General features: G+C 31.6%; 2 protein-coding genes and 1 non-coding gene across 4 annotated transcripts; all 3 read right to left on the bottom strand.

The window, feature by feature from the left end:
* Nucleotides 1–1,335: 1,335 nt before the first annotated feature.
* LOC109814045 (ternary complex factor MIP1 leucine-zipper protein (Protein of unknown function, DUF547)) lies at nt 1,336–6,071 on the bottom strand. Of its 2 annotated transcripts, none has more exons than XM_020378376.3 (9): nt 5,510–6,071; nt 5,294–5,389; nt 4,881–5,199; nt 3,983–4,388; nt 3,414–3,513; nt 3,246–3,305; nt 3,039–3,122; nt 2,231–2,338; nt 1,336–2,143 (listed from the first exon to the last, which is right to left on the bottom strand). In XM_020378376.3, exons 1-9 carry the CDS (start codon nt 5,579–5,581, stop codon nt 1,835–1,837), a joined length of 1,554 nt encoding a protein of 517 aa, XP_020233965.1. In that variant the 5' UTR covers nt 5,582–6,071; the 3' UTR covers nt 1,336–1,834. The 2 variants fall into 2 exon arrangements, with proteins under 2 accessions (XP_020233965.1, XP_020233964.1); XM_020378375.3 differs by having other exon boundaries at nt 5,294–5,410; nt 5,510–6,068.
* TRNAK-UUU (transfer RNA lysine (anticodon UUU)) lies at nt 6,044–6,115 on the bottom strand. The gene has a single exon. It is a non-coding gene; the product is annotated as a tRNA-Lys (tRNA).
* Nucleotides 6,116–7,388: 1,273 nt separating this feature from the next.
* Nucleotides 7,389–12,120, bottom strand: LOC109814036 (16 kDa phloem protein 1). Its single transcript, XM_020378361.3, has 5 exons — nt 11,908–12,120; nt 11,614–11,679; nt 10,556–10,691; nt 10,067–10,202; nt 7,389–9,896 (listed from the first exon to the last, which is right to left on the bottom strand). Exons 1-5 carry the CDS (start codon nt 11,972–11,974, stop codon nt 9,810–9,812), a joined length of 492 nt encoding a protein of 163 aa, XP_020233950.1. The 5' UTR covers nt 11,975–12,120; the 3' UTR covers nt 7,389–9,809.
* Between the last annotated feature and the right edge of the window lie 250 nt (nt 12,121–12,370).

A 12,370-nucleotide genomic window follows, 5' to 3' on the forward strand; every position in this document is an offset into this window, starting at 1 on the left:
TTTAAAATAAAAGGTAATATTTTTAAGGAAAAAATATGTTTAAATCTTACAGAAAGATTAAAATAACACTATTTATAGAAATTGCGTGATTAAAAGCCAAACACTCTACCACCAAATTAAAAAGGTTTTGACCATATTTTTAAATTCTATTTGAAAATATACCATTAATTAAATGAAAGTAGACAAGATGAAGACACCGACTCTCAATACTTCAAGTCTGGATCCAATTTATTCTTTATATTGAACAAAATAATTTAACTATAAAAAATGAAGTGCTTAAACCGTAAAAAATTGAAAGACTTTAATATTTCTTTTTAGTCAATATAATTATAACCATTTAACTTTTTAACTTTAAATTTTCTAGACATTATTATTTTTTGATTCTTGTCATTAATATTTGTTATAAAAATGTTGATGTAACCAATAAATTTCTATTAATAATGTTACCGAGTTACATTATTAAAAATGAATTATCATCAACTATTGAATCGTCTAAAGTGACACATTATCAAATGTCACATTATTTTACCTTTTTAATTATGTTATTAGATTAAACAGTTAAAAATTAAAATATTATTGAGACTATAAGTAATAATAGAAATTATTAGATTAAACAGTTAAAAATTAAAATATTATTGAGACAATATATAACTTTTATAATATGACTTTTAAAATGATTATTATAAAAATATATTTTATACTGTACTGTTAGACTCTTAACTTTTTGTTTTTAGATTCTGTTTGCAAATATACCAACAAATAAATGAAAGTAGACAAAATGAAGACATCAAATCCTAATACTTCAAGTTTTGACTCAATTTATTCTTTCTATCGAACAAAATAAATTATCCGAAAAAAAAAGTGCTTAAACTGTACAAAATAAAGAGCTTACATTTTTTTTTTTGTCTATATAATTATAATTATTTTGCTTTTAAACCCTAAATTTTTAAGATATTAGCATTTTTGGGTCGTTAATATTTATTACACAAATGTTGATGTAATTGACAAACTTCTATTAATGATGAATGTTTGAGTGTCACATTATTAAAAATGCATCATCCTTCATATACTCTCCATTTCTGTCTCTGCACGCTCAATACTTTCAAACACTTAAATACTCTTAAGCTTATACAAATTCTTACAATGAAAATCGACCCACACAATTATTCATATCACTCAACATAATTAGTGGAAAATGTTGGATTGAAATGAAATACTTTATTTCATTTGACCACAGAGAGCCCATAGTGTCACCCTTAACCCATCGTCGATCCATTACTTTTGATTAAGAAAATTGTAGCACCAAAAACTAGATTGCTCTTCATTGTGTCACACTTTTGTATTAAATGTTATTATTATTCACAACCACACCACAACAATCAATATCATGACCCAATCATCCATGACAACCATCAATGAAACCCAAACATCAGCCGCCAGGACACGCTTCACAATCACCAACATTCAAATTACAGAAAATCAAAACATAAGATTTAGGGAACATCAAAAGAGTACCCTCACTACTCTGCATGATTCATTAGTACTTGATAACTATCCAAATCCATCTTCAATGCAGCAATGACAAAAGTTTACTGGGAAATAAAAATATTATTTCCTAAGAAAGAGTCCCATTTAATTAAAGAGGTACTTTATGAAATCTTTTTGGTTAATTAATTTTCAACCCGTTAGGATTCAATCAAAATTTTTATACTAAATAGCAATGTTCATAAATTTATTAATGAAACTTAAATAGAGCTATTTGATGAAACTTATATTTACCAATGATTGAAAAAATGTTAAAAAAAAGTCAAGGTGTTTCGTTTTACTTTTTAATTTATACAGGAAGGAGGTAGCGGAATTCTGATTCATATGGCTGAATTTCCACCATTTTAGACATGGGATATTTTGTTTCTCTAATGAGACACTCCATTGTTGCCCTTTTCAATGAACCTGAACGTGGCAATTGGCTATAAATCCATTCTAATAATGATTCCATTTCATCTGCAAAATCATGCATATGCCACTGCAAAAGTTTAGGCACAATTATCTTCCTCTTGTTTGTGATACCTACTGAAGCTTCCAAGTACTCCACTTTAGCCCTTCCCAATTGGTTCACAACTTCCTCAGAAGTGTACACTCTTAACTGCAACAAACATCATATCATATATTATATTCACCAAATACAAATCTTCATCAATTTATTTCATTACAGTTGGTCAAATACACTTACTGCTGGTGAGGACCAAGTGCCTCTACAAAGAGCAAAGGTGACATTGGGTTCTGGATACCCCAAACCATAAGCATGCCGTAATAGCACTTCCTTTTCTTCCACAGGATCCTTTTGTGAAAGATATAGTTAGTTGGATGTTAAAGAACATCAACACATGTCACGAGTAAAGATTTAACTCTTCTAAAGTGACTAAGAATAAAAAAAAATCAACTAGATTTAACACATCTTTAATTTGTTATAGGTGTACACGTAATATCAACGATTGATTTTCATCAACCACCGAGATTAGTTACTAACAAATTGGGAAAAATAAACACTAGAATTGCATAGAAGCAGTTCCCTTGTCAAAACAATGAACGGTTCTCATATTTTTGTCATTTGGGGAAGGTAAAGAAACAACAGATCAAAATTAATTATCATTTCAAATTTGCTTGAATGTTCTGAGTTTTTACGAATTGTTTAATTTAATAAATTTAAAATCCATTGCATGTAAAGCTCATTTCATAATGTAATAAAGGTTAAATGTACTTTTAAGATAACTCAGATTCCTCCCTTGGTAAAGAAAAAAGGATTAAAAAGGCTGGTGAAGGCAGTTGAGAGAAGTTATTAAGAGACAATTAAATGAAAAAATGTTATGTAGTAACAATAGTTTTACATTATCATCTATCACAAATCACTATGTATAATAAGCTTGTTGACCGTAAAATAAATGACTAAAAAGTTATACTAACGATAAATTGTAATTAACTGATAGGGTCAAAATATTTTGTACGGTCGCCATTAAACTCTAACTATATTTATCTCTTACATGTTTTGATTCACATGGGTGCCGAAGAATAAAGTGTTCGATAGCCAGAGCATTCAGTACTATCCCGCCTACATTCATTGCAGCCTGTTTCAATACGTAACTACATAATTAATAATTTAATATCACCACAATCACTCAGAAAAAGTAACTTTCCATGCTTCACGACTTCCACAAATAGCATACTATAGACTTCTAACTACATCATACCTTATTCATAAGTGTCAACAGTTTATCCTGAGTAGAAGGAAGGCCATGATCTAAAAAAGCCTGCAATTATATCGAAACAGAAAGGTTTCTAAGATTTACCATGCAGAGATGTTAAGCAGGTTGATATTATTGAATAATGAAGGCTTGAAATGAAATGCCTTACTGTACATTCATTATGCAGGCATTGTAGATGTTGATCCAGAATGCCAACTTCTGCTTGTAGGTCAAGAAACTTAAATCCACATCACATAGCTTATGCATCAACACCCTATAAAAGGAAATAGAAAATAAGAAGAAATGGGCAAAAAATAGTATATCTCCATAAGATGTAGACAGTGTTTAAATAGTTATTGGTAAACTATGTACTTTTTTGGTTTGTGATTTGCATTCTATTTCCTATTTTCAAAGATTTTTCTAGGAATAAAACTTCTTCTATTGGAAAAAGCTTATAAGCACTCGTAAGAGAAAAAAAATAACTAGAGAAAATGAAATAAGTTTTTTCAGAATATGAAATTAACTCATGAATAAGTTAATTTGTAGAAGTTTTCTTAATTTCTGTAAAAAATTTTAGTTCATACATAATTTAAAACTCATTTATGCATGAGTTAGTTTTTAACTTATGGAAAAGTTTATTTCCATTTTTCTTCCAATTTTTTTCTCATAGAAATACTTATGGAGAAGTTTACTCCCAAGGCTCTGAGCCTCTAATAATTAAAGATTTAAAGGTAAAAATCAACCTCAGTTTTCTGAATGCTGGGAGGCAGTGTGAAAAACGGTCTATGTCCAATGAGCTCCTAGTGATTTGAATGAAGTCTTTGTAGGGTCCTACATCTCTTGATGTGAAATCTAAGTCTGATGATATGCCATAAGGATCAAGACAGGAAGCATTGCTATTTGAAGATGCCTTGCAATTGAATGAGGTTTTTGCCATCATGCCAGTGGACTTCATGCATGGAAGAGTGAGTCTCGGGACAGTTTCAGATTCTTCTCTGTCCAATGATGTCCTGTTCAGTTCCAGAAAAATGCCTATCAGACACTTCAGCAGTTCCTCTGACAACTCATTTGGTTTCTCAAAGGCATTTTCTACAAGCATGGGGTATTCTCTTGCTATCTTTCCACTGCTCCTTCTTGGCACTTCATATTCTGTTCAACACATATCCAAACCACTTTGTGAGAAAATTAAGCATAGAACAAATACCAAAATTCCAAATGTGATTTTGTTTGTTTAAAGACAAGATTAAGGATTAAATAGGAATAAAAGTGCATTTTTAAAATTACTTGCGAAAGATCTACAATTTGGATTTGGACGTAACTTAACTGCAAAAAGTTAGCTCTAGAATTACCAGAGTAATCTGAGAAATAGATATCATTCAATAAAATATAACTTATTTAATGAGACATTTACATATCTTAACAATAGACTACAACTAAATTATAGTTAATACTTACATACGCATTAGACTCAAATCTAATTCAATCGCAAAAGTTAGCTTATGACTGAAGATTGTCTCTCTCTCCTCACTTATATGTACTATTATCACTAGATAACGAGAGATTTCTAACAAAAGAAAAAAAAACAAATATAAATAATGTTTTATGAAACAAAATGAACCATTAGAAGTGTCTTGTGTTTACCGTTTGACTTTCTTGGCGTGGAAAATAGGCTATGGAAATCCAATGCAGAACCTAGAGAGGCCCTTCTATAACTTGTCTTTCTTCCTTTACCAAGTACTTCATAATTGAGTGAACTTGACCTCTGCTCAGTAATCATTGAACCATACCTTGATGATCCTCGGAAATGGTTATATCGTTTAGGTTGTCTTCTATGGTGTATCTCCCAATCTGGATTCTGGTATCTCTCCTGGAACAATCTAAGTTTTAGTTCCTTAACTTTTCTTTCAAGCTTGATGATCTCTTCCTCAACCATTGCCAATTCTTCAAGAAGCTTATGAACCTGAAATCTCGTGTCAAAATAATTTAATGTATCATATCATATCAGAAGGGTAGATGAAATATTTGTCCACTTTATGGATTTGCTAATACTATACCTGAGGTGGAAACAGTGGTGGAATGAGTGGAAGAGAGCCAGCAGGTCCATGAAGTGCACAACTTAAGACCCTGTTTAGTGCCTCTTCACACTTCAACTGCGCTTGCAATTTGACAACCTATGAGAATATAATAAATAAAGGAAATCATTAACCAGAAAACAAATGAAAAACGATATGATCATTGGGTTTTGGAGAAACAATGATCCAAAAGCTCACCTCTTTCTCAAGGTCTTGTCTATTCTGAGGAGGCTCTTGGCTTTTCTCCATGAGATAGTCTTCAAATTTCATTGTTTATGTGAATCAAAAAGGACCCCTTTGACTTTTAGGTGACGTATTATATATTTTTGGTGTGAGGAAGTTGGTCACATCAAGAGGCTCAAATGTAAACGTACAGGAGGGGAGGTAGTGATATATTAATATAACTGGTTGTTAGTGGGTGACATTAAAGCTACAAAATTAGAGGGAAGAACATGAATGGAAGACCCTTAAATGAATAGACTATAGAGTAAAAATAAAAATGGAAGTGGTGAATTATATATAATGAGACTGTGCGGTGGGGAATATGTTATGGGTTGGAGTTGCATGGCCATCTCATGAACTTCTTTGAATTTGTTGGAGGTGGAATGTTCATTTAAGTTGAGTTCGGTGGTGATGTGAAGCCCATGAATAAAGTAGTCGTAACGTGAAGCCCATCAAAGAATGAACACGCTTTACCAAAATCTGGTTAGTAGTTAAAAATATATACTAATACGCCGTCTGTGGGGATCGAACCCACGACCACGTGGTTAAAAGCCACGCGCTCTACCGCTGAGCTAAGACGGCTGTCACATTTATTTAATTCCTGAAATTAATAATTACCAAAATTCAATCAATCCAAAACCACTCGCCCTTCTTCTTTGCTTTTGTTCTTCGTGGAATGGTTTTGGTATTTGTATCTTAGTTTTATGATTCAGGTTATTGCTTAGAATATTTTTTAAATACATGATTTCTATAATTGGGGTGATGCAACTCAGTTTCTTTTCTTTTTTTTCTACATTTTTTTCCTTAATAACATGATAATTTTTTCTACATCTGTCACAGCTGGGCTATGAAGAGTGTAATTAATTGTGAAAAACTAAGAACACTGATACTGTAACACCCAGTTTTTTTTTATTACTATTGTTAATGACATTTTCGTAATTTTAATAAAGGAATAAGGATATTTCTGGGTGTCGGAACGAGCCGTTCTGAAAGAGGAAACATAATTTGTTTTATTGTTACAGAACAGCCTTGGAACAGGCTGTTCCGGAAGGAGAACGGGCCGTTCCGGTTTGGAGAACGGGCCATTCTGGTTTGGAATGGGCTGTTCTGGTTTTGGAACGGGCCGTTTCAGTTGAGAAATTTACATAGGTTTGAAGGGTCCAGAACGGGCCGTTCCGATTTTGGAACGGGTCGTAGTGGTAGGTGGGTGAAAAATCCTATAAATAGGCCTCAAATCCTCTCATTTCTTCACACCTTTCATTCTCACTCTCTTTTCTCTTCTGTTCTCTCTTCCGTTCCTCTTCTTCTCTTTGAAGACCAAGAGGAACTCAGAGGATGAGATTCTGCCCCAGTTTTAGTTCCGGTCCCTGTTTAAGGAAAGAGAGGAGGAGGTTCTGCCCTAGTTCCGGTCACTGTTTAAGGAAAGAGAGGAGGAGGTTCTGCCCGAGTTCCTATTTATCTAGATACGGGGGGAAAAGGGAATTATTTATATGTAGAGTTACATGAGGGAATTGGGTAGAGGAAGAATCCCTTAGGATTATGAGTAATTTTATAATTATTTCTGTTTGAAGAATTATTGGTCTTATTTGATTATATATGAATTTAGGATTATGAATATATGATTTAATTGTAAAAATGATGCTCTGGAAGAGAGAATGAAATTATAGAAAAGTGCCTGTAAGCTAGGTTTTGGAAAAATTGGAATATTTCTGTTTGAGAAATTGATGATCCTAGTAGATTTTGTATGTGTTGAGGATTAGAAGTACATATTTAATTTGTAAGAATGGTGATCTGAGAGGGAGAACGAAACTGTAGAAAAGTGTCTGTGAGTTAGGTTTTGGAACAATTGGGGGTTTCACTGTTGGTGTTAAAATTATATTAATTTATGAATGTTATTATTGTATTGATTGATAAGAATAAATGATCTTGATGTGAATTACTTGAGGGGTGTGCAAACCCTTTTTTTGTTAGGCTTATCTGTTGTGTATGTGAGGTGGAATTGTGTACGTGATGTGAATTTGAATTATGAGATGAGATGTTGTATGGATGTGATTATGATTGTGATTGTGGTGCCTCACATCAGTGACTAGGGATGGCACGACCCCTGGGTAAGTGGTGCTAAAGGGAGGGCGTGACCCTAGCATGGTGTGGGATGAGTAAGACAGTTAACACACACCACTTATGTCGATTATGGCAGCCCTGTCATAGAGTTAATTGCAATAGATTGTGTGGATTGTAATGTGATTGTGGTTCCTCACACTAAAGGATCAAGGATGATACGAACCCTGGTAGTGGATGCTTCAGGGACGAGCGTACTCCTGGATGATCAGGGATGATACGAATCCTGGGTAGTTGATGATTCAGGGACGAGCGTACTCCCGGATGATCAAGGATGATACGAACCCTGGGTAGGTGATGCTTCAGGGACGAGCGTACTCCTTAATGACTAGGGATGGCACGGCCCCTGGGTAAGTAATGCTACAGGGAGGGCGTGACCCTGGTTTGGTGTGGGAGGCAATTAACCCGTATCACTTGTGTCAGATGTGGCGAGGTCTTGGCATAGTGTTAATTGTGAGATTGGTGTGAATTATGGATGTGGAAATGATATTTGTTAAATGTAAAATTGGTGTGAATTATGGATGTGGAAATGATATTGTTAATTGTAAGATTGACATGAATTATGGATATGGAAATGATGTTGTAAATTGTATAATTGGTGTGGATTATGATGGATTGAGATATGTATGTGAAATGAGATATGTTAAATAGATATGTATGTGAAATGAGATATGTTAAATGTGAATTAAGATGTGAAGATGATGAATAATTAATATATATATATATATATATATATATCGATATATATTTTATTAAATAATGAATTATGATGAGATTATATTGTGATGTGTTTGTATGTACTTTGCATATAGATATTTTCTTTTATCACCGTATAAACTGTGGATATTTTAGGTGAAGAAGATCCGGCTATGAGTGGCATCTAGAATGACAATAGTTAAATTATGGGAATGCTCTGATAGTGTGACATCGGGACAGAGGATTTCTAGGACAGAATATTTATATGGATTTGGTATTGTAATAAATGATTTTAAAATTGTAAATTCTTAAATTCTACCTTTTAAGATTTATTTTTCAGTCATTTTCTTATATCGAAGAAAGAACAGCTATGAAGTTTTATGTGAACCCTTTTACCAACTTTGAAAGTTTATTCCTCTTAATTTAATTATATTATTTTGATGTATATGTTGGGGTAGTAAAGGTGTCCCAGATACCATCCAATAAAATAAGAGGTGCAATCACACATAAGTAGATGAGTGTGTTGGTAATTAATATAGGCCACATAATAGTCAATTATCATTATATGCAACAACATCATGCAGTAGTCCATTTTAAAACTCAGAAACATTATGCAACAATGTTTCCTGGTCTGAACAATGAAACAAGTAACTTGGCATATGTAGCTTGTGTGAGTAAAGCATCACGAAATCCAAAGCCAAAGGTGAGTTTGACTTGAATATCTGATCAATTAAGAGGTAATCATGTATGCATCTCATATTTTTCTTATCCATTGGGAGGTATTTATTTATTTATTTTAATAAAAACTCATGATTTAATTCTCATTATAGAGTATAAAAATAATGTTATTAACTAAGGGTGTTTGTCACATAAAAAAAAATAGGACGTCAGTTAAAAGTTAAAGGATATGTGACATTTAATTTATCTTTAAATTAATTTATGTATAATTATAATTTATTTTAATATTTATAAATTCTTTTGAAGATCCAATTCAAACTAAAATTAAATGAATTTGATTAGATTTTAAAATTAAATTGATTGAATGGTGAAAAAAGAAAGTCAAATGATAATCATGATTTTTCTCCCTCAAAATCTATTTAATCTAATTTACCAACGCTATCCTATTCAAAATTAGATTAACCATGATGATTAGTTCGTTAATAAATTTATATTTTACTTTGCAAATAAATAAAAAATAAGTTAAAATTCATGGCAAATCATCGAGTCAAACGGTGAATTGAGAATCGGAATTTGGAATAATGAAAATAATATAAACTAGCTAGTATAAATTAGAAGAATAATACAAACTAATTTGATAGCACAATAATTTATGAAACGTATCTCGCTGGTGCTTGCTAAAAAGAATTAAAAAATGAAATAATATGCGATTGAAAATGACTTAACCTATTACACAATACAACAAATAATTAATCTAAAATTAGTTCCAATTTGCACTTTGTTTTCATATCTTAGCCTTGCTAATTTGTGACAAATATTTGTCACTTTCTTTCCATCCTCTTGTGCCTTCTTCACCAAATTCATCTTCCACCTGCACAAATTTCATAAAAGACCAAAATCAACACCAAACAGGAAACACAAATTCCATTACCATATATGCTGACATACCTTAACGATTGTTTGAATCATAACTAATAAATATGTTACATTGGTGAAAAATATGTACACTTTAAAAAATCATGAATTAAATGTGAAAAATACCTTTTTAGCAAAACTAACACCAACATCAATTTCGCCACAATATGAGTTGTTTGCACGAACAACTCTATACTTAAGAGTTTGTAGCTTAGCTTCACCATTTTCTACACCTTGGGCCAATAAATCCCCTACATGAATTCTGCATAGATGATAATTGCTATTAATGAATTATTTTATGTTTCTTGGGTTTGGGATTATAATTCATTTTCCCATCCTTACACAAATGATAATTTCAATTCAAGTAATGAACATCTTTAATCTTGCTATTCACAATGGTGGTGCAAAATATTATGAAAATTTGATCTTTTTTCTAGGATTTTTTTTTGTTTTTTGTATAGGTGTAAAATAAGTTCATTACTTAATCAAATTAGTAATAAGTTAACTAGTAAATTAATCAGATGATAATTAATAACAAATTAATAAATTAGCCCACAAGAGCATAACTCTAATCATCTTATGACACTAACAAAAATGAAACCATTGAAGTCTTACATGGCTTGTCCAACGAACTCATTCGTATATAAGTCGTTGTCCATAATTTTGAGGATGAGTTTGTGTTGATCACTTGATCTAGGGTATTCTACTTTGAACATAAATTTCTCATTCCATACCGGATTTTTTCCCTGACCTGCACAAGCATCATTAAAATTGTGTTTAACAAAAATATTTAAAACTATAAGCATTACAAAACTTCTCTAATAACATTTTTATGCATCTCCTGATTCTTTTTAATAATAAGAAATTTACTATCATTATTATTTAGGGCTATCTATGGGGGAAAAAAAGCTAATTGAACTACATCAAATCATTCTTAAAAGATCTAAATAATGTATATTAAAATTTAAATTAAATTAATATATTTTTTTAAGATGGTTTTATACCAAAACAATTTTTAAAAACTAGTTTAATTTCTTTTTTAAAAGTACGGTTCTAAAACTAGTGTTAAACTAATTTAAATATTGGTTTTGAGTTAAAAAATAGTTTAAAATCAATTTTGAGCTAAATTTGATTTTGTTTATAAATCACGGTTTGAAAACTAACTTGATAAAAATTAAATTAATTTTGAAAAAAAAAACTTGATTTAAAACAAATTTGGTCTAATTTTGGTAAACCCAAATCATCATACCCTGTTATTGTCTTTTTTACGTATCACAAATAAGATTCTTGAAGAACAAGTGTAGGTTGCAATTTCTCCATGCAAGAGCAAAAATTTGCAAGAAACTCCGTATTGGTTCTTGTCAACATATTATTTGGCATTATTACTGCCTATATTGTAGGTTAGTTGCTGTCACAGGGTACGTACCTTTTAATTTGGTCAAGTATATTTGGTAAGCCTAGCTAAATTAACTCAAGTCATTTTAACACTCACGAAAACGCAGTTTAAGCAATCATTTGCACAACTGATATGTCATGCACATTTTTCAAGTGTCTCTAGATTAATTCATTTATAGCCAAAGTTTCTTGTAAAATAAAGCAAAATAATAGATATATAACTTGTTTTAACTTTTAAGGGCCATTTAATATGGACTTGATATTACGCCATAACGTACCAATAGCGACACTACTCTTCTGCTCTTGGCCTCCGTATTGTATCAAAACGTAGGGATCCATTTTTCCTATCAACAAAGAAAACAAAAATATATGACCCCAAACCTTGTTAGAATTGGTAAGTATATATGGAGTTAAATAAGAGTAAATACCATTAATTTGGACATATTATTAATATCATATTTGGATAAGGGTTCACGGAGGAGGTTAAGATTAATAATTAAGAACACATAGCAGCAAATAATTAAAACTATTTTTTAAAACAATATATATAAGGCAAAGAACTTGTTACATACCAAAAATATCAGCGTTATACAGGCCTTTTGCTTTCACAAGATGCACCTCCATGAATCCAATAGCCATGTGTGTCTCTGTCCCTCAAAATTCTAACTCAGCAAAATTCTTACAACGTGCTTAAGAAGTATCGATATATTCTGTTTTAGGGTTATGAATGTAAAGTTGGAAGGAGGGGTTGTTTATATATATAGGGTCTTCAGCTTCATACTAATAGGAAAAAGACTTTGGCAAATGTAAAAATTCAAAGTTGGAATAGGACCACACGCATCTCAAGCTTGGTCTTCCCATTTCCACAAATAATTGTCAATTGCCATTGGTAAATATTATTAACTAACATCTAAGTGCTCTTTTCTAATAAAATTATACATAATTTACATAACAAAACTTTATTACTCATCAGGGCTGCTACTTTGCTTTTTTTAATTTTGGGGTAAGAAGGGCTGCTACGTACCTTGCCAATTA

The sequence above is a fragment of the Cajanus cajan genome, chromosome 9 (assembly GCF_000230855.2).
Source record: "Cajanus cajan strain Asha chromosome 9, NIPB_CcT2T_4, whole genome shotgun sequence".
Taxonomy (NCBI): Eukaryota; Viridiplantae; Streptophyta; class Magnoliopsida; order Fabales; family Fabaceae; genus Cajanus; species Cajanus cajan.